This window comes from Elgaria multicarinata, chromosome 23 (genome assembly GCF_023053635.1).
Source record: "Elgaria multicarinata webbii isolate HBS135686 ecotype San Diego chromosome 23, rElgMul1.1.pri, whole genome shotgun sequence".
NCBI classification, from domain to species: domain Eukaryota; kingdom Metazoa; phylum Chordata; class Lepidosauria; order Squamata; family Anguidae; genus Elgaria; species Elgaria multicarinata.
Window position 1 is genome coordinate 2,846,100 of NC_086193.1, and position 22,371 is coordinate 2,868,470.

General features: G+C 47.5%; 2 protein-coding genes across 3 annotated transcripts in view; one reads left to right on the forward strand and one right to left on the reverse strand.

The window, feature by feature from the left end:
• The window catches only part of CHAF1A (chromatin assembly factor 1 subunit A), a 35,921-nt gene extending 19,992 nt beyond the window's left edge, over positions 1-15,929 (reverse strand). Inside the window, exons 1-4 of the mRNA XM_063147054.1 lie at positions 15,882-15,929; positions 13,745-13,795; positions 9,944-10,719; positions 933-989 (exon numbers count right to left, since the gene is read on the reverse strand). Coding sequence (XP_063003124.1) covers positions 933-989; positions 9,944-10,719; positions 13,745-13,793 — 882 coding nt within the window. The 5' untranslated portion in view covers positions 13,794-13,795; positions 15,882-15,929. The remainder of the gene's footprint in view (positions 1-932; positions 990-9,943; positions 10,720-13,744; positions 13,796-15,881) is intronic.
• Positions 15,930-19,714: 3,785 nt separating this feature from the next.
• The window catches only part of SH3GL1 (SH3 domain containing GRB2 like 1, endophilin A2), a 47,103-nt gene continuing 44,446 nt past the window's right edge, over positions 19,715-22,371 (forward strand). The window contains exon 1 of one of the 2 annotated variants that reach the window (XM_063146928.1): positions 19,715-20,334. In XM_063146928.1, coding sequence (XP_063002998.1) covers positions 20,290-20,334 — 45 coding nt within the window. In that variant the 5' untranslated portion in view covers positions 19,715-20,289. The remainder of the gene's footprint in view (positions 20,335-22,371) is intronic. The other variant, XM_063146927.1, reaches the window with a different exon arrangement.

Here is a 22,371-nt window from a genome sequence, read left to right on the forward strand (position 1 = left end):
TGCTAAACCCTGGTCACTTTCTAACCCCGGTTGGACCGTCTGCAGCAGGGTTAGAGGGGTCGTGTGCGACAGCATGCCTTGCGGTTAGTGCTAACTCCAGGGAACCACAGTTTCGCTAGCCACAGTCCCTGAAGTGTCATCTGGACGGGCCCACTGCATGGTTTACAAGCCACCTGGGCTGCGTTCAGACACAGTGACCCACCCTGCAGGAAAAGGGCTGCGTTCAGGCAACACCATCACCCACGTTCCGATAAGCAACCCATGGTTCAAAGCAACTGACACTCAACAGCCTTGTGTGAACGGCCTCTAAGAGTTGACGAGCGAAAAAGAATAGTTTTCTCATCCTAGACGGCCACATCTATATCCCCAGGATAACCACAACATTGTAAACCCTGCAAATATATCCAACTGGGCCTGGTGCAGGTGAAGCGCTGTCCAACCTAACCATGGTTGGTTATGGGGAGTTCCCCCTCAAACTGTGGTTTGCTGCCAACTATGATCCGCAAAACACCCCGTAGTTAGTGCTGAAATGAAAATGGAAGAGGAAAAACCTAAGTGATTGGGCAGTGTGGTATCTGCGTGTGATTTTTTTTTTTTGTCTTGAAGGTAAAGAGGTTCTCTGCTCTTGCCGTACCTGCTGGCCTCTGAAAGTGTGGAGTCGTGCTTGGGGGCTGAATTGGATCTCGTCCCTAAGGGCAAAGAACTTGTCTAACAAGGAGACCTGGCAAATAAGTTGCCAGCCCTTCGGGCCTCTAGAACAGACTTCTCCAACCTGGTGCTCTCCAGATGTGCTGGACGGCAAGTCCCAGAAAACCCTTCCCACAGGCCAATGGCTATGCTCCCCCCCAAAAAGGTGAGAAGGGCTACCTGTGTTCACAACTTTGCCCAAAGCACAGCAAATAAGCTTCCCTAAGTCTGTGAAAACGTCTTACCCTCTGCAGCCTCTGTTTCTCCTTCTCCTCAGAGTTCTGGTGGGTTTTCTGAGATACCTGGAATTGAGAAGACAAAGGTTTGTGTGGGTGTCGCACGCCTGTGGGTGTCGCACGCCTTTTCAGAAACTGACACAAAATGACCATGAAGTGTACTGTGGCTCGAGAAACCGAATTCCTGATACAACTTTTAAGGAAACACGGGGTATCAAAAGGAGTGTGGCAGTTCAAGAAAAAATGCCGCCAAAGCACCCTGTAAATACAAGTGCACAAGTGGGACCTATGGAATTGGCTACAAGATGCAGTGATGGCCACCCATTTGGATGGCTCTAAAACGGGTTTAGACAAATTCCTGGAGGAGGTTATCCATGGCTACTAGTTCTGATAGCTATGTGTTACCTCTACATAAGGCTGCCTTTGTGCCTAGTCCAGAAACGTCAACTAGTGCAAAACAGGGCAGCCAGGTTGGTCACCGGTACACCTAGAGGTGACCACATTACACCAGTTTTAAAATCTCTTCACTGGCTGCCCATTAGTTTCCGAGCGAAGTATAAAGTGTTGGTTATCACCTTTAAAGCCCTACATGGTTTGGGTCCAGGTTACCTGTGGGATCGCCTTCTCCCGTACAATCCGCCCCGCACACTCAGGTCCTCTGGGAAGGGTCTTCTCCAGTCAGACAAAACTAGGCTGACAACCGTTACCCAGCGGACCTTCTCTTCTGCCGCTCCCAGACTCTGGAACGGCCTGCCGAGAGAGATCCGCCAACTCAACAGTCTTTCTGAATTTAAAAAAGCAATAAAGACGTATCTCTTCCGGCAGGCCTACCCAGTCGAATTTTAAGATATCTGGCTGTTATTTCAATAATGTATTCGTTTTTATGTTTCAATCAGTTTTATGTGTTTTATAGTATTTTTGTATTCTATGATGTTCCCTGTCTCGATCCAGGGGAAGAGGCAGATAATAAATTTCTTATTATTATTTCGTTCCTGCAACATGGTGGGGACGCCTCTGAACAACAAAGCCCTCAATCATCTGTTGCTTCTCAAGATCCTCCATTTTGTGATACATCCATTTCTTTCACTCGGGGCACATTCGAAAGAAACGCAAAACACACAATCAAGCAACTACTTTAATGTACGAAAAAGGGCGAACCGGTTAATTTCAGTTCATGGAAAACTTCTACTTACCCCGGAGCTGCTAAAGCTCAAAAAAGTAGAAGTTCAGAAGCAACCAAATAAATAAAAATAAATAAATCTCACATAAATTGATTCTTATTAAAGGAACACACTTATCATATTTCAAAGGATGTATTATTGACTGGGATGGAGCAAGATATAAACATCTAATAAAAGGACGGCCCAATTTTGTCCATTTGCAGGAACTGTGACGTTTATTGTATGTGATAAAGTTACACTGAACTCTTCAATATTATATATAAAAAAAGTGTTAAGTGAACATCCGGCTCCATTGCTTCTTAGCTACATTATAGGGATGTTAATTTTCTGAGCTTTTCCTCTAAAAATACAACCTTCTTCTCTTTCTGCGTGGTAACGCTGGGGTGTACGTGCAGTTTTTAAACCCTGTTCGTAACCGGATCAAACAAAGAGGGGAAAGATCATGTTAAGTCACCTTGGGATGCTTGTAGCAGTTAAAACGGCAGGATATACACGTAGTAAAGAAATAAAACCTTCCTTTTGTATACTACAATGCTGGTTCCTCTATTTTCTTTTCTTACTTTCTAGCAAGAACTAAGATGGGTACTCAAAAGTGCAACTTCCTCTTGAACACCGGGTAGATCTGTTTTATTAAAGATAAAACGCCTGTACTTTTAAATTTTTATAAATATACCCAATTGTTATGCTGTACAAATGGTGTTCGTGTTTAAAATACTGCGTATTTTTCAGTTGTTGTTTATTCATTCAGTCGCTTCCAACTCTTCGTGACTTCATGGACCAGCCCACGCCAGAGCTTTCTGTCGGCCGTCGACACCCCTCGCTTCCCCAAGGTCAAGCCTGTCACCTCCAGAATATCCTCCATCCATCTTGCCCTTGGTCGGCCCCTCTTCCTTTTGCCTTCCACTTTCCCTAGCATCAGCCTCTTCTCCAGGGTCTCCTGTCTTCTCCTTATGTGGCCAAAGTACTTCAGTTTTGCCTTTAATACCATTCCCTCAAGTGAGCAGTCTGGCTTTATTTCCTGGAGTATGGACTGGTTTGATCTTCTTGCAGTCCGAGGCACTCTCAGAATTTTCCTCCAACACCCCAGTTCAAAAGCATCTCTCTTCCTTCGCTCAGCCTTCCTTATGGTCCAGCGCTCGCAGCCATAGGTTACTACGGGGAATACCATTGCTTTAACTATGCGGACCTTTGTTGTCAGTGTGGAGTCTCTGCTCTTAACTATTTTATCAAGATTTGTCAGTACCCGCCAAATTTCTGTTCCCCTCCCAATCCAACCCAGGCTTAATGCTGGATTATACATGTCACATAGATCGCAGTCGGCCATTCTTCATTCTGCGTAAAATGTAACGCACGTTGGTGGTCCGCGGGCGATTCGAGTTTTTAATAAAGGCGACCACGCGAAACGGACAACAGTGTGAAATTTGGTTTCGGGACCCGGGAAGTTGTGCTGGCAAAAACCGACACAGAGTGTATCGGGAGTCCATCGCGGGTTCCACAGGCAGGTAACTAGGCAGACTTAGCAAAAGGTTTTGTGGGAGAGTAACTTCTTAGAATTCAAATAGTAATAGCAGAGTCTGCAAGTAAGCATCCAGTAAAGTAAACATATCATAAAATGAAAATGCAGGGTTCTTTTATACTCGGATACATTTTCATTTTATGATCTTGGAGGCTGATGAAAGCACGGAGTTGTGGGAGGTTAAGAAGTTAATAATGCCGCTTATAACGGCGATGCTGAAAGTCCAATAGGACTGTTTTGCAACGTTAGACGGCTGCTCCCCGGGGGCATCATTCAGCAGAAAGCTTCCCTGCCTCCAAACACTGTTAGAGCAAAGTGCGTTACATTTCAGCTGGGCTGGAAGAGACTGTGCAGAAATAGCAGCAGCGACTGAGCGCAAGCTACGTCTTTCGCTGCATAAATATCTGGGCGGAATAAATAGGTGACGTGGGTTGAAATCCAAGTGTGCACAAGATTGTTCTCTTGAAACGTTCCCTGGTGTGTGTGTGTTTTTCTTGAATGCAGTCTGTTCCCTGCCCCAGACCAGATAATTAAGCAATGCGAGAACAGGAAGGTTCAGTTATCTTTGGACCTGCCGCCGCCGGAAGAGATCTCTGCCCTGCTCCCTTGCTGTTAATCACAATTTCATCCTGCCCTCTTCCCAAGCTGCTCAGAGCAGAGATTATCCCATTTTAAACTTCCCAACTGCGAGGCAGACTAAGCCAAGAGATAAGTCACGTGCCAGAGCAGGTGACACCTTGGGAGGGGGCATGGCCATCTGTGCCCCGACTTAACGCCCTTCAGATTGGCGCCACCTCGCTTCCTTTAGGAGGCCGAATTAAAACCTTCTTTTTTGCAAAGGCGCCATGAACTCATTTATTAAAGGTGCAATCCTTTCACGAGCCCTGAATTCAGAGGCTTAGGGTCGTCCAATGCAGAGCAGGAGGAACGGTGGAGGTGATCTTCGCCTCCGCCCTCCTCCCGCTCTGCGTTTCCAGTAGATGGGCTTTTCGCCCATCTAGCCGGAGCGGCGAGGGAAGGAAGCTGGAGAGGTTCCCGGTGTTGTGTCTCTGATTGTCTCCGCTTGGGATAGAAGAGAAAGGCTGAACAGCTGAAACTGGGAGTGTTTGGGGAAGGGCCCTTCACGCAAGCAGAGAGAAGCTACCTGCAGGCCAACGCAGCTGGTCTCACTCCATCATCAGCACCCTAATATAACGCAAGCTGGAAGAAATTGTCTTTGTTTTGTGCTCCATCCCAATCGCTTGCCTAACAGCTCCTTTACTTTGTTTGAACGATATCGGACCCTGGAAAGACCTCAACTTCTCGTCCGAGTGTCCCTGAAACCTGTACGGCTTAACTTGGCTCCTGACAGATATTTCTAGCATACAGACCTTGGACTGTTTAACTGACGATTCCAGTTGCAGCTTATCTTGCAACTTCTGCGATTTACGACACCTGGATAGCTCGTATCCTGGCCCCTCCATTCGCCACTGCTCCCTGCCTACCAAAATGCCCCCTTTCCCCTGTCCTCCGAGGTCAAGATCCCAACCACCGAGAGCAGCCAGCGTGGTTCTTTCCATGCCGGCTGTGAGGGGGCAGAGGTGAGAGGCTGAAGCACCAGTTCCCAGCTCTGAAGTCAGAGCACTGTCTCTGTTTTTGTGAACCGCCCAGAGAGCTTCGGCTATTGGGTGGTATAGAAATGTAATAAATAAATAAATTCAACCTCGCAGCTCTGAATCTGTGATATCTGATGGCCTCTCAGACACTATCTAAGAACCGTATTTTAGTTACTGCAGTTTTAAACTGCCCAACAACTGAAATACTCTGGAGACATTAAAAACATAAATAAGAACATTAAAACAAGGAGGATAAAACCAAGATAGAACCAGCATTTTTTTTTTTAATGGAGTGATTCATTTGTTTCCTGGCTGAATAGTTTTGATGCCTCTTATAATCGTAACGTTCGACTTGTATTGTATTTGCAGTTTTATAATATTATGCTCATTATAATATAATTATAATACAATGTAATAAGAATTATAACCCTTACGGATGAAGAACGGTTCATAAGAGGAATAAAATCCCTCCCATGTGTGAGAAAGGGTGGATTTTTTAAAAAAGCATTTGTGGTGGCATACTAAATCAGGATCCACGATGCTGCAGTCAGAAGGCCATTTTATTTTGGAGGTCTCAGGCACACAATTGCGAAAAGCCCAGCCAGCCCTGTAAAGCTGAAAAGCAGCCCCAACAGAAACTGCATTAGATCAGACTTTTATTTAGTATTCTTCACATCTCTGTAAGCCTCGGACGAAAGATTCCTGTTTGTATCTGAGCCAGCAGGCTCTCAAAAAAGAAGAAGAAAAGCCCGTTCGTTTCCCCAATGATGCCATCATTTGATCAATCCTTTAAGTCACAGCCAAAAACCCAAAGCAAACCCTTCTCTCTCTGACCTAGCAAACTTCACGCCGAAAAACCTGCGGGTGAAGTTACCCAAGCATCTAAACCTCAAACTCTAACAACAAAATTTAAAAAGACATCTATTACCCCCTCCCCGATTCTTTTGAACAGCTCGCATTGCCCAGCAAATTCTCGGAAAAGTCCTGCATTCTCACTTGGAACCAAGGAAACAGTAGCTCAGTTCAGACAACGCAGTGTGAAAACTCCACTCAGCAGTTGTTCTAACACACAACATGTCCTAACTGCTTTTAAATTATATATTGTTTTAACTTGGTTCATGGCTTAATTTGTTTTTAACTGTGCATATTTATTGTTGTATATTGTATGCTTTTATCTGTACGCCGCCCTGAGATCTTAATGATATAGGACGGGATACAAATGTTTTAAATAAATAAACTCCACCGTTGTGTGGCTGTGGGCTTCCATGGAGCTGAGTAAAATCCATCGTGACATTTGATTGACAGTTCCTCCGCCCTCTCCTTCCCCAGTCCTCCTGATGGTATCCCATCAGCCATTGCTGCTAAAAGAAATAAACAAAAAAAATCCTGGTGGCTCTCCTAGAGCGGCACTCGCTTCTTTCGCCGCTCTTGCCACAGAACTCTGTAACCAGTGAGAAAAGTCCACGCAATGGGAAACTCCACAGAGCCCTCCACACAACACAACAGTTGTGTAGGAACTCTCCTCTGTACAGTGTGGACATTCTGCATGGAGTGTTTCCACCCCACCCACCCCCCAAAAAACCCCTCTGCTGTTGCGTGGAGTTTTCCCACCAGACAACACGTTTCTTTAGGGTGGATTCCTGCATTGAGCAGGGGGTTGGACTGGATGGCCTTGTAGGTCCCTTCCAACTCTACTATTCTATGATTCTATGATTCAATGGTGGTGTAAAAACTCTACCGTGGAGTTCTAAAACCATCGCTGAGAAACACTAGGGCTGGCCGACTAACTAGCAGGCCACGAAGCAATCGCACGTGGCTTCGCCAGATTTTAAGCCACGCAAAAGGTTTGCTGAGATGCTTCATTTAAGGACAGGAAGACTGTTTCTGAGAAGTCTACAGCATCATACATTCCACGCTTTTTTTACAGCATGGTATAGAGCAGTGGTTCTCAATCTTCCTAATGCCGCGACCCTTTAATACAGTTCCTCATGTTGTGGTGACCCCCAACCATAAAATTATTTTCGTTCTTCTCTACACGATCCATTGTCATGGGATGGTTTGCGAATGAAAATAACACTTAACAATAGCTTTAATAATACAAAAGATACATGACATAGTTCAGTCAATACAGTTTCCTAAGACCATCGGAAATATGTGTTTTCCGATGGTCTTAGGCGACCCCTGTGAAAGGGTCATTCGACCCCCAAAGGTTGAGAACCGCTGGTATAGAGCATCAATGTTGAGTAAAATATGCTCAGCCATCACTAGTTTTGCTCCTTAAATCTCGAGTCCTTATTCCAAGAGGGAACCAACTTTATAAGCCCAAAGGATGGGCTATAGAACAGAACCGGCTCATAGGCCAACAGGAAGAAAACAAATTGGCACGTTAGAAAACAAATGGTGGCCGTGTCTGGCCTACACTGTGACAAAGGGCCAGTTCTGAAAAGCTTGCCTACGCACCCCGAGGGAGCAGGAACGGTCCTGCATGGGCTGTCCAGTGAGCGCGCCTGCCTTGTCTCCAGACTCACAAGGCATTCGTTGGTATGTTCGCAACACGTTTGCCTGCATGGCGAAGGAAAGCACAACGCACGCAGGCCTGAATCGCACGGATGCACAGCTAAACTAAGAACAGTACAGTGTAGCCCTACACACGCACAATGCATTTTTCACAAATGGGGTCTATGCATTGCAACATAAGAAGACCCCCTACTGGATCAGACCATGGGTCCATCTAGTCCAGCATTCTGTTCACACAGTGGCCAGCAGTTGTTGTTGTCATTATAGCATTTATATCCTGCCTTTTTTCCTCTTAAGGAACCCCAAAGTGGCATACAAAATTCTCCTCCTCTCCATTTTATCCTCACAACAACAACCCTGTGAGGTTGGTTGGGCTGAGAGTCTGTGACTGGCCCAAAGTCACCCAGTGGGCTTCCATGGCCGAGTGGGGACTAGAACCCAGGTCACCCGACTCCCAATCCAACACTTTAGCCACTACACCACCCTGGCTCTCTGCTATTATTATTATTATTATTATTATTATTATTATTATTATTATTTATTTATATAGCACCATCAGTGTACATGGTGCTGTACAGAGTAAAGCAGTAAACAGCAAGACCCTGCCGCATAGGCTTACAATCTAATAAAATCATAGTAAAACAATAAGGAGGGGAAGAGAATGCAAACAGGTACAGGGTAGGGTAAGCAGGCACAGGGTAGGGTAAAACTAACAGTAGAAAGTAACAGCAGATGTTCCTGCTATCCACAGGAACATCACAAGCAAGACAGGAGTGCTACAGCACCCTCCCACCCATGTTCCCCAGCAACTGGTGTACACAGGCCTACTGCTTCTGATATTGGCCATCAGGGCTAGTAGCCACGGATTGTCTTCTCCTCCAGGAATTTATCCACCCCCCCATTTAAAGCCATCCAAACTAGTGGCCATCACTACGCCTTGTGGTAGCATATTTCGTATTTAACTATGTGCTGTGTGAAGACAACTTTCATTTGTCACACAGAGGTTGACAAAATTTGTCACACAAAAGGTTGTCCCACAGAGGAGGGCCAGGATCTCTTCTCGATCCTCCCAGAGTGCAGGACGTGGAATAGTAGGCTCAAGTTACAGGAAGCCAGATTTTGGCTGGATATCAGGAAAAACTTCCTGACTGTTAGAGCAGTACAACAATGGAACCAGTGACCTAGGGAGGTTGTGGGCTCTCTCACACTAGAGGCCTTCAAGAGGCAGCTGGACAGCCATCTGTCAGGGATGCTTTAGGGTGGATTCCTGCATTGAGCAGGGGGTTGGACTCGATGGCCTTATAGGCCCCTTCCAACTCTACTATTCTATGATTTTATGACAAGAGCAGATTGAGGGGAGACATGATACTACTCTTCAAGCACTTGAAAGGTCGTCACACAGAGGAGGGCCAGGATCTCTTCTCGATCCTCCCAGAGTGCAGGACATGGAATAACGGGCTCAAGTTAAAGGAAGCTAGATTCCAGCTGGACATCAGGAAAAACTTCCTGACTGTTAGAGCAGTACAACAATGGAACCAGTGACCTAGGGAGGTGGTGGGCTCTCCCACACTAGAGGCTGACAAAATTTGTCACACAAAAGGTTGTCACACAGAGGAGGGCCAGGATCTCTTCTCGATCCTCCCAGAGTGCAGGACACGGAATAACGGGCTCAAGTTAAAGGAAGCCAGATTCCGGCTGGACATCAGGAAAAACTTCCTGACTGTTAGAGCAGTGCGACGGGCCACAGGGAAGAAGAGACCCTGGATGGAAGAGGAAGAAAACACCTGAGGGACAGACAGCAGAGGGAAACTGGGATGAGAACCAGAGTTTTCAGGCCTTCTTGGTGGCTGCTCCCAACCTCTGGAACTCCCTACCAAAGGAGGTTTGATTGGCCCCTGCTCTGTTGCCCTGGCAGGCAAATAACTTTTTACTCAGGCACGTCTTTGGCATAGAAGCTGATCGGCTACAGAAGGCTTCTCATTAATTGGCTGGTGCTACTTGTCTCTGATTGTTCTTATGTCCTAATTGTGTTTTTATGCTAGGTTTTAACTTGTGGTTTTTTTTTATTGATAGCTCCCTTGATAGAAAGTCGGGACAGAAATTAAGTTAGCAACTAAATAAAGTAAGATCAGGCGAGTCAGAAATAAACGTTACGTTAGCAAAGCAAGCAACTTCGACCCTCTTTGTCGCTTTGCCAAAACAGATACTAACCTTTCGAACCGGGGTCGAAGCACAGACTGGGCTAACAGCGTCGTGACGCTCCTGGGCGGGCAGAGACTCCGGTGAGCTGGCGAGGGAGAGGGAGCTTAAGGAGGAATTTGTACACGCCGTGTCCTCTTCAGGACAAGACTCAAATGTCTCGTTTCCAGAAGGCAGGCTCCTTTCCAGGGGTGTGGGTTGGGGTGATCTGGCCACCATGATGTCCTCCAGGACGACGACAGGCATTTTCCTTTCAAATATGACATTCTGGAGTTTGCTCTCTTTGGGGCTATTGGTTTCCATCTCAGCTGACCCCGTACTCGGTAATTCACCCCTCTCTGCTGCGGCTGGACACGTTTCCATCGGGGCATCCGCCTGGGCGTTACACTCGGACTTTTGCAAACCAGACTGGCTTCCTACCTCCTTATGCGCTTTCTCCACAGACGCGGCGACGTTGTTCGATTTGTCATGGTCTATGTTATCGCTTAGTCTGTGGTAAGAATCCCCTGTCAAACCTATCACGCACAAAGGCTGACTCGTGTTATTTTTTGGACTTTTCTGCACAAAGTTATCTAACGGACCCTTGCCGTTCACCAGTTTTGGAACACACGGCGTTTCCGTTTCCAGCTGGCAGCTGTTCTCCGCGTTGTCCGGTAACGGATCCGACAAATCGGGGCACGGCGTGTTTTGATCGAGGACGTTTTGAGAGTTCCTAGCTTTTTTGACTCCTGAGTTTGTGTCAAGCGTTTCCTTTGGTATGGGATTCAAACGTTTGAAAGGCAGTCGAGCTGGAACAGTTAAAATTAAGAAGATGAAAGTTGTGCAAGGAAAAGAAAACGCAGCAACAGTATCTCAAATGATCCAAATATATGAATGCATTCCCCCCCTTAAAAAAATACATTTTTAAAAAAGATGCTGGATGTGATGGGGCTTTACCAAGCCCTGACAAGATGCACCCAAGCTTGTTAAATAAAAAACACTGGGGAAAAATGGCCTCTATCCAGCATATCTTAAGCGTTTGCCACCTATGAGAAAATGTGGTGCACTTAAGGACCGAGGAGAACAAGATTGCAGTGACACTACAGCCAGAGATGTCACTCGGTGACCTTAAACGTCTCTCTCTGCACCGTACCTACCTCACAAGGTTGTTGTGTGGTCATCATCCACACGAATACCATCCTGAGCTCCTTAGAGGAGGGGTGGGGAATTAAGGTCCATGGAGCAAATCAGGCCCTCCTAGGATGCTGATCTGGAACTCTGGGGTTCCCAGATGGCCATGTCCCCTTCCCTTTGGCCCTATTCAATCTCCCTCAGCCCCAGATCAGTGTGGGGGTTGCCAGCTTTTGTGCTGTTCTCCCCCTCCCCAATCCTAAAGTTCCTCCAAAGGCTTAGTTGCAGACAATAAGAGCTTTACTGCTATTTTTGGCCCTGCCCAGCACTAGAACTCAGCTCCCAAGCACTTCTCCAAAACTGAACTCCATCCTCCATCCCCCACACCTTAGAGCAGTGGTTCTTAACCTTTTCTGAGTCACGGACCCCTTTGAAAATCTGGTGAAAGCTATGGACCCCCTCCTCCCTAGAAAAATGTACATAAGCAGATAAACACAACTTTGCATGCAATGAATATACTTAATTTTATTGAAAATTGATTGCCTCAGTGTATGACAGACACAAAGTATGAATAAATTTGACTTTCGCAGACCCCCTGAAGCCCATCCATGGACCCCTTGGGGGTCCATGGACCCCAGGTTAAGAACCCCTGCCTTAGAGGAAGAGTAGGGTAAGAATGCAATCAATCATTAAATTAAAACGTGGCCCACTCGTCTTTTACTAGAACCCAGAGTCATGTAACGAAGGATCGTGAATGGCGGAAGAGACAAAAAGGAAGTGTTTTTTCCTTACAGCACATAGCTGAAGGCCTTTTTATCCACAAGTTAGGGCTTCACCCAGGCATTTTAAACGTGCTTGTGTTCCAAACAAGCCTTGGGCTCTCACCATTTTAGTGCGGTTTCTCCACCTGAGTTGCCAATTGTTTCATTCTGTCCCTGCTAGAAGTTAAACCATGTTCAATATTTTATCTTGTTTGGCTTTTTTTTTGCTCCATCCAGAGAAGAATGAGCAATCATATAGATGTCATAAATAATATCCAACTAGTGTCTCCATCAGCACCATTCCAGCAGGCTATAAGGAGAGGAATGAGAGGGAGAACAGGGCCGTTCCACAGGCCTTGTTGAAAGAATTCATTTCTCCCCTCCCCGTTTTTTTTCCTTGTGTGACGTCTCTTTTTAGATTGTAAGCCTGCAGGGGCAGGGACTGTCTCATTTAACTGATTACATGTAAGTCGTTCTAGGAGCTGTTTCTGGTGGAGGAGGAGCATAAAAATACTTCAAAATAAACAAATATGCTGCCGCAGGAATGTGGGCCACCAACTTGGGACAGCTTGAAAATGGGATTAGCCTAATTCATGGAAGATAAGGCTATTTATGGATGGCAATTAGTCCTAAAGGCTGTATGCTACCTCCAGCTTTGGAGGAAGTATGGCTATGGGCACCATTTGCTGCACAGCAAACATGCACAGGAGGGCTATCAATGGCTACTAGCCATGATGGTTATGTGCTACCTCCTGTAGGCGAGGTGCAGCAGTTGCTGGGGAACATGGGTGGGAGGGTGCTGTTGCACCATGCCCTGCTTTGTGGGTACCTGGTTGACAGCTGGTTGGCCACTGTGTGAACAGAATTTTGGACTAGATGGACCCTTGGTCTGATCCAGCAGGGTTCTCCTTTTTATGAGGGCGCTGTTGCTCTCATGTCCCATTTGACGCCTTCCCATAGACATCTGGCTGGCCAGTAGAAATGGATGCATATACCCATTTCTGGTTTGCTGTTTCTCAAGGAACACCCACACACCCACACACTCCCACACAAAAGCAACAGTATTTATTCTTCATAAAGCGCCTGAAATCTCGAAAGACTACAGAACGACAAAGTCAGGACTGACCTGCCTGCAAATTCATAAGTAATTAAAAAACAACCACCTCTATACTACAACCCAGGTCTGTCCATGCAGTTAAAAAAGGACTCTGGGCTTTTGTTTTGCAGCCAGATTAACGGTTTTGAGTTAAGAGTCATGTTGGGAAAGGTTGAATTCACACACTGGGTTATGCTTAAGCAACAAATAGTCTTCTGGCACTGTAAAGAGACATTTATTCTGGCACAAGCCTTCATGGACACCGACTGCATCGTATAAGCTGAAGACCTTTTTATTCACTCAGTATTTTAACACTTAATTTTAACCTAAATTTAAAATCTTACTGTTTTAACTCTGTATTTCAAACTTATATCAATTTTGCTGCATGGTTTTTATCCTGGTTCTGCTTTTTATACTGTATTTTGTATTTGTGTTTTTAACCTGTTGGTTGTTTTATGATGGTTTTAATTTCTGTGAACCGCCCAGAGAGCTTCGGCTATTGGGCGGTATAAAAATGTAATAAATAAATAAATAAATAAAATAAATAGATGCATTATGTTTAGAATTGCTACGATGAAGCCTGCCCTCGCTGCCTATGTGGGCGCCCTGAAGTCCTTGAACCCTGAAGTTGAACCAACGTGGAGTGATACTCCTCCACCTCACCCTGAAAGGTGAAAAGGATGGGAAAGGGCTTGTTCCTTGTCCGAATACAATACACAGAAGGCCTGGGATACAGAAATACGAGCCTGAAGGTAAAGAATTTAGCAAGTCTACGCCACGTGGACAGCATGTGAAACAACAAGTCGGATTGAAAGCAAGTATCTGTCTTCACATGAAGCAAGTTACCTTGTATGAGCTTCCGGGCTGGGGCTGCGGATTTATCTCGACACTCCATAGCTGCCAACAGATGTACAAATTAGAACTCAAGGTTTAAGAAAAAGAAATTTACAGACATTGAGCGGATGTAATTCAGCCGTCTCCCAGCCTTTCAGCCCCCGCAAGCTTTCGTCACTCTGCCTTCAACTGACCCTATGTTCCTTTGCTCCTCTAGAGGTGGCCACTACTGGGTGGCACACTGAACCCAAGGCGGCTTATAACGGCAATGCTACTGCCATACGAAGAAGCAGATGGGGCGGGGTAGGAATTGGGCCCCCCACATATGTATCTGGGCTAATGATGGATGCAGGGTCTGAAAAGGTTGAAGGCTACTGTTCCAGAGCGATCTGCTGTTAACAAACCCAAATCCTATCACCTCTACCAAGGTCACCCATGTACACACACCCTTGACGTGTCGACCATACTCGGATATATTTACGCACTTCCCACTCCCAGGTTAACCAAACGCACAGCACGCATGTCAGCTTACAATTGTAAAGTTTTAACAGCCTGTGCACCAATACGTAATTAATAGGATTTCTCTTTGTCCCCGTTTGTCCTCAGGGACACAATACCTGGCTCAATTATGCCCCTCTAGCACAGCATCTCCCCACTGCCTCAGCCCCCCCCCCAGCCCCCTGGTGTCACCTCCCCCCTCCTGGCCCCCACCTCTCCACACCCCCACATTAGCCAACCCCACAATAAGCCTTCCTCTCACCGCCTCACTGCCCCCAGGACCACAATACCAACCTCTGTTACCTGCAGGCACCACAAAAGCTCCCCCTCCGTTTCTCCACACCTTGCCTTATTTCCCCCCTCCCCACAGCACCACTGTATCCCCTTCCTCTCCCGGCCTCAGTTTCCTCCCTCCTCAGCCCCCGCAACTCCAAAGATCATGATATCAATGCCCCTGCCTCAGTTTCCCACAGCACCAACCACATCCCCTGCCTCAGTTTCCTCCCTCCTCAGTCCTCCACCCCCACCAGAATAATATCACCCCCTCTTGCCAACCACCACAAAACCCTCTCCTCACTGCCTCCCCCATGCACCCTGCCTCAGTTTCCCCTAACACCAATCCTCTCCTTGCCTGTTTCCTTCCACCCACCTAATATCATTCAGACTCCCCCAAAAGCCTTGTCTCAGACCCCCACCCAACCACCCACCCCCTCCTCCCCCACGCTCCCTGCCTCAGTTTCCCCTAACACCAATCCTCTCCTTGCCTGTTTCCTTCCCCCCCCCCGCTGCCTCAGACCCCCACCCACTCCAAAACCCCTCCCCCATGCTCCCTGCCTCAATTTCCCCTAACACCAATCCTCTCCTCGCCTGTTTCCTTCCCCCCCTCAGTCCTTAGACACCCACCCACAACCCCTCCCCTCATTGCCCCTTTCCCTGCCTCAGTTTCCCCTAACATCAATCCTCTCCTTGCCTGTTTCTTTCCCCCCACCTAATATCAAACATTCAGACCCCCTCTCCCCCCAACCCTCTCCTCCCCCATGCTCCCTGCCTCAGTTTCCCCCAACACCAATCATCTCTTTACCTGTTTCCTTCCCCCACCTAATATCAAACATTCAGACCCCCACCCACCCCAACCCCCTCCTCCCCCACGCTCCCTGCCTCAGTTTCCCTTAGCACCAATCCTCCCCTCAACTGTGTCCTTCCCCCCCAGTCCTTAGACACCCACCCACGACCCCTCCCCTCATTGCCCCGTCCCTGCCTCAGTTTCCCTTAGCACCAATCCTCTCCTCGCCTGTTTCCTTCCCCCCACCTAACATCAAACATTCAGACCCCCCAAAAGCCTGGTCTCAGACCCCCACCCACCCACCCACTCCCCCCTGCCTCAGTTTCCCTTAGCACCAATCCTCCCCTCGCCTGTGTCCTTCCCCCCACTGCCTCAGACCCCCTCTCCCCCCAACCCCCTCCTCCCCCATGCTCCCTGCCTCAGTTTCCCTTAGCACCAACCCTCTCCCTGCCTCAGCGTCCTTCCCCCTCACTCCCCCACCCCCCCACTTTACACCAAACGCCTCAGACCCCCCCACCTAAAACCCCTCCCCTCAGACGACCCCCCCCCGATGCTCCCTGCCTCAGTTTCCCCTCAGACGCCTCATACCTGCTCGGGAAGCCTCCCTGGCCGCCGGGGAAGAAGAGGCCGCTGCCGCCGCCGCCGCCTCAGGGCGCTCCGCTGACAGACCGACCGACCGACCGACCGGGGCTGACAGAAGCCCCCACCGCCCTCACATCCCCGTCCCCGCGCGTGCCCGAGGCGCGTCCCCGGTGGGCCCTCCCGCCCCCGCCGTGCCGTGCCTCCCGCTTCCTCGCCCCCCGCGGCTTCGCCTTTTGTCCCTCGCGCTCGCCGTCGCTCCGGCCGCCTCTGCGCTCGTATTTGGCGGGAGTTCGCGCGACCTTCGCGCTCCGGCGCCCTGATAGGGCGGGACGCCTGGGCCACGTGACCCACTCGCCCGCCCTGCGCCTATTGCGTCTGTAAGGGGAAGAGCGGCTCTTCTCGCGAGAACGACGGGACGAGAAGGAGTCCGCGCATGCGCAGCCCGCGTTTCCTTTGCCAGCCCCGCCCCTAGAGATGCGGTGAGGATTAAAAAGAAAAAAGAGAGTTTCCACGAAAGGGGGAGGCAGTGGAGGCTGGTGGCGCGCATTCAGGTGGGGCTATGAACCCGTTCTGGGTTCCAAGCAGAACCAGACAGAGGTGCTGAACCCATTTTAGAGGGGATGGTGAGGGATGTTCATTATTATTATTATTATTATTATTATTATTATTATTATTATTATTATTATTATTATTATATTTAGCACCATCAATGTACATGGTGCTGTACAGAGTAAAACAGTAAATAGCAAGACCCTGCCGCATAGGCTTACATTCTATTAAAATCATAATAAAACAATAAGGAGGGGAAGAGAATGCACCAAACAGGCACAGGGTAGGGTAAAACTAACAGTATAAAGTTCATCACTTTGGAAGGCTTCTTTGGAGTCCTGGCTGGTCCTGATTAAACCCCAGGAGGGATTCAGAGCCCCCACTTGAATCAGAGCCACCAGCCACCAGTGGGGAAAGGAGGTGATGTTGGGATGGGAAAGAGATAGGAAGAAAAGAGAGAAACACGCAAGAGAAAAGGGAAAAGAAGTTAGATAGGCAGGCAACTATAGGCAGACTATTTGAGCACACAATTTTTGGAGGCCAGGTGGGATATAAAGTGAAGAAGTAATAAACAAATGAATAAGAGAAAGGAGAAATGTAAGATCACAGAATCCTAGAATAGCAGAGTTGGAAGGGGCCTCAAGGCCATCGAGTCCAACCCCCTGCTCAATGCAGGAATACTCACGTTAGATAGGGATAGATCAGTGGTTCCCAAACTTTTTCAGGTCACCGCCCCCTTGGTTCCACAAACTCATGCCCAGCGCCCCCTACCCTACCCTTAATGTTAATTAAGGAAAGTTAATTAACATTCCTTATGTTAATTAACATTCCTTAATTAATTAATGTCCCATTCCTTAAGAAACAGACTCGTGTATTTCAAATGTTAATCCCATTCTCACGAAAAATAATAGAACGCATGTATGATTAAATCTTGTTCATGTTCTTAAAATAATCACAACATACACGTGTGTGTGTGTGTTTAAATGTTATTCCTATTCTTTAAGAGATGTGTATTTTAAATGTTATTCCTATTCTTTAAGAGACGTGTATTTTAAATGTTATTCCTATTCTTTAAGAAATAAAGACACTTGTATTTTAAATGTTATTCCTATTCTTTAAGAAACGGACACGTGTATTTCAAATGTTATCCCCGTACATTAAGAAACAGACTCGTGTATTTCAAATGTTATTCCCATTCTCACAAAAAATAATAGAATGCATGTATGATTAAATCTTGTTCATGTTCTTAAAATAATCACAACATACACGTGTGTGTGTTTGTGTGTGTGAATGTTATTCCTATTCTTTAAGAGACATGTGTATTTTAAATGTTATTCCTATTCTTTAAGAGACATGTGTATTTTAAATGTTATTCCTATTCTTTAAGAAATAAAGACACTTGTATTTTAAATGTTGTTCCTATTCTTTAAGAAACAGACACGTGTATTTCAAATGTTATTCCCATTCTCACGAAAACCGCCCAGAGAGCTTCGGCTATTGGGCGGTATAAAAATGTAATAAATAAAATAAAATAAAATAAAAATAAAATAAAAATAAAATAAAATAAAAAATAATAGAACGCATATATGATTAAATCTTGTTCATGTTCTTAAAATAATCACAACATACACGTGTGTTTGTGTGTGTGTGTTTAAATGTTATTCCTATTCTTTAAGAAGCAGACACGTGTATTTCAAATGTTATCCTAAAACATTAAGAAACAGACACGTATATTTCAAATGTTATCCCCATTCTCACGAAAAACAATAGAACGCATGTATGATTAAATCTTGTTCCTGTTCTTAAAATAATCACAACATACACGTGTGTGTGTTTGTGTGTGTGTGTGTTTAAATGTTATTCCTATTCTTTAAGAGACATGTGTATTTTAAATGTTGTTCCTATTCTTTAAGAAACAGACACGTGTATTCACAACATACACGTGTGTGTGTGTTTAAACGTTATCTGTGCAACCTGACAAACCCTTTTGCCTGTGTGGGTGTGGTTCCCTAGCAAAGGCGACAGGGGGCGCTCTGGCTCCGTTCTCTATGCTTCCTCTAAAAAAAAAGAAGCGGGCGCGGTGTTCGACGTGCAGGGCGACGCTCTCCCCGGCGCGTATCTATGGTTGGAAGCGTGGAGCCCGGACCTCCTTCCCTCCCTCCCTCCCTTCTTAAGACGCGCGGCGCAGTATCCCTCCGCCTGGTGAGAGGGCCGCCGCGCCTGCGCAGTGGGGCGAGGGAGGAGTGAGAGGGCGGAAGTGGCCGGAGCGAGTTCGTGTAACCATCCTGAGGGGACGTGGAGAGCGAGCGGGGCTGAGCTCTGCGCTGGGCAGCGAGCCCGGCTGGTTTCGTCCGCCTCTCCCCCCTCTCCGCTTCTCTGGGCCTGGGCCTACTTCGCGTGTCCCTCCGCGCCCCCCCCTGTCAGTCTGTCCTTGTCCTCCCTCCTGTCTGTCCACCCCTCTCTCTATATATTTTAAAAAAGCAACATCTGTCTACCTGTCTGTCCACATTCCTCTTCAGCCAGCCTGGCTCTCTCCCTCCCACTCCCTCTCAGGGGACTATTTTACCTGCCTCACTGAGGACTAGTCTCTTTAGCCTTTCAAAACTGCCTCTCAGCCTCTCACCAGCTCTGGGCTGCTCTTACAGGGTTTGCTGCCCTTATAGACCCACCCACAGGGCTCTGTGTGAGTTTGGGGGTGGGGAGGGGGTCTGTCTGTCTTTTTTGGGGTGTGTGTGTGTGTCTGTGTGTCTCTACAGCCCTATATACTGAACTAGAAACTAACCTGCCTCCTCTCAGCTTGCCTTGGCTGCTCTGCCCTGTGTTATTCACTCTCTGTCTGTGTTTTCTGGAAAGAGAACTCTGCTTGTCCCTCTGGTCGTTTTTGGTGGGATCTTGCTCTGTCTCTTCCTCTCTGCCTTTCTGTGATACCTGTGATACTTTCCTGTCCTTCTGTGATACTTTCCTGTCCTCCTGTCCTCCTGTGATACTTTCCCATCCTTCTGTGATACTTTCCCGTCCTTCTGTGATATCTGTGATACTTTCCTGTCCTCCTGTGATACCTGTGATACTTTCCCATCCTTCTGTGATACTTTCCTGTCCTCCTGTGATACCTGTGATACTTTCCTGTCCTCCTGTGATACTTTCCTGTCCTCCTGTGATACCTGTGATACTTTCCTGTCCTCCTGTGATACTTTCCTGTCCTCCTGTGATACTTTCCTGTCCTCCTGTGATACCTGTGATACTTTCCCGTCCATCTGTGATACCTGTGATACTTTCCCGTCCTCCTGTGATACCTGTGATACTTTCCCGTCCTCCTGTGATACCTGTGATACTTTCCTGTCCTCCTGTGATACTTTCCTGTCCTCCTGTGATACCTGTGATACTTTCCTGTCCTCCTGTGATACCTGTGATACTTTCCTGTCCTCCTGTGATACTTTCCTGTCCTCCTGTGATACTTTCCAGTCCTTCTGTGATACTTTCCTGTCCTTCTGTGATACCTGTGATTCTTTCCTGTCCTTCTGTGATACTTTCCTGTCCTTCTGCAACTCCAAAACACTCACCTGTGTCTTCCTTTCTCCTTTTCTATTACACACAGGTCCTGTGTGTCTTCCCCCCCTCCTCCCCTCTTTAATCTCTTAAATCTCCCACCTATCTACCTGTCTGCTCCTTATCTCAACAGCTGGGCTTTGCCCTTTTCCCACCCCATTTCCACCCCACTTTATCCCCTTCCCCTGGTCTCCCACACCACAACTTGGCTCCGTTCCTCCTCGGTTTAGACTCGTGCCTACCCCCAGATCCATTTGCCGGCCTCCGTCCTTTTCTCTCGGTCTCCGGGATCTAGTTTCGGTACCCACGAGAAGCCGTCATGTCTGTGGCAGGTCTAAAGAAGCAGTTCTACAAAGCCAGCCAGGTGAGACAAGAGGATATGTGTTCTTTCGAGGGGGGCGGGGAGGGGGGACGGGACCGGGACCAGGCACGTCTAGGTACCACCGTGCTCCGAGGAACTTCAGCCTGGTTCTCGAGAACATCCTTCCTTTCAACATCAGAAGAGTCAGCCATTTTCCAGCTATTGGCCTTTCAAGAGATTGCTAACCGTCTGGTTGGTATCGACAACAGCAACTGTTGGATGTGTTTCCTGTGTTGTGGCCCGGAGGATTGTTCTGGAAGGGGAAAAGCGGATCAAGAGTGGCCCGTTGGCTTTGGCCACTGAGGTAGCATTGCAATTGACAGTGCAATTGACCAAGAAATCCCCCAAACCCCCCCCACACCCCACAAGTTAACTGGTTTGTGCTACGACAGCAGAAACGGGGGGTGGGTGGGTTGAGGTGTCAAAATTGTCTCAAAGTCCCCTCTTTGCATCCGCTGGCTTGATCGCCATGGCGAACAACCATCTCCTGTAGGCGACTACGGCCGGGTAACTTTTATAAAGTTACCAAACTTCTGTGGAACGCGCTAGGCAAGGTTGGTCAATTCTTCGAAACGAAAGAATGAGGTGGTTGAGTTCATGAGAACTGGGCGAGCTTCTAAGCTGTGTTCCCTTTTTTTGAATATAAACGTGGTAGCCTGTGGTTGTTTTATAAAGGAGTGTTTTTTGCCCGTGGTGTGACAAATTTGTGGGGGCAGGTTTTGGGGGATCACCCGCAGGGTTGTGTTGGGGATCCCATTAGCAGGAGCAGCCCTGCTCGGTGTTGGCTTTTGGGGGCCCTGTGGAAGCTTGCGCCAGCCCCGTTCTTCCTGCCTCGGTTCCTCAATCCTGACGACGAATGCATCCGGCTGAAATCCTGCTGGTCTAGCTACGCAGGTTCTGAAATTGGATTGCGAGATGGTTGCGACAGCCAGGGAGGGCAGGTCGTAGGCTCAAACATCTGGACGACTAACATAAGTACGTAAGAAGAGCCTTGATGCTGGGTCATAGAATCCTAGAACAGTAGAGTTGGAAGGGGCCTAAAAGGCCATCTAGTCCAACCCCTGCTCAATGCAGGAATCCACCCTAAAGCATCCCTGACAGAGGGTTGTCCAGCTGCCTCTCGAAGACCTCTAGTAGGGGAGAGACCACAACCTCCCTAAATCATAGAATTATAGAATAGCAGAGTTGGAAGGGGCCTACAAGGCCATCTAGTCCAACCCCTGCTCAATGCAGGAATCCACCCTAAAGCATCCCTGACAGATGGTTGTCCAGCTGCTTCTCGAAGGCCTCTAGTAGGGGAGAGACCACAACCTCCCTAAATCATAGAATCATAGAATAGAAGAGTTGGAAGGGGCCTACAAGGCCATCCAGTCCAACCCCTGCTCAAGGCAGGAATCCACCCTAAAGCATCCCTGACAGATGGTTGTCCAGATGCTTCTTGAAGGCCTCTAGTGTGGGAGAACCCAAGGGTCCATCTCGTCCAGCCCCCTGTTCACCCAGTGGCCAACCAGGGACCCACAAGCAGGACAGGAGTGCAACAGCACCCTCCTGCCCATGTTCCCCAGCAACTGGAATGCTTAGGCATACTGCCTCTGAAGGCATCCAAATTGGTGGCCATCATTACATCTTGTGGTAGCCAATTCTATAAGAACTTAAGAAGAGCCCTGATGCTGGATCAGACTGAGGGTCCATCCAGTCCAGCACTCTGTTCACCCAGTGGCTGTCGACCAGGGAGCAACAAAGCAGGACAGGGTGCCACAGCACCCTCCCACCCACATTCCCACTCCAACGCTTGTTGGCTCTCACGAGGGCAGATGGGAGTTTTTGGCCAAACAGCAGGGTCTGTTTGGAAACTTTATTTTTAAAAAAGTGGCGCGGAGTTCCATAGTTCCAAGCCTGAAATGTTTCCTCCTCTTTTAAAGGGTACCTAGTTATTATTATTATTATTTATTTATTTATTTATTTATTTATATAGCACCATCAATGTACTCACAGTGTCCGCATCACTTTTTTTAAAATTTTATTTTCTACAATACTTAA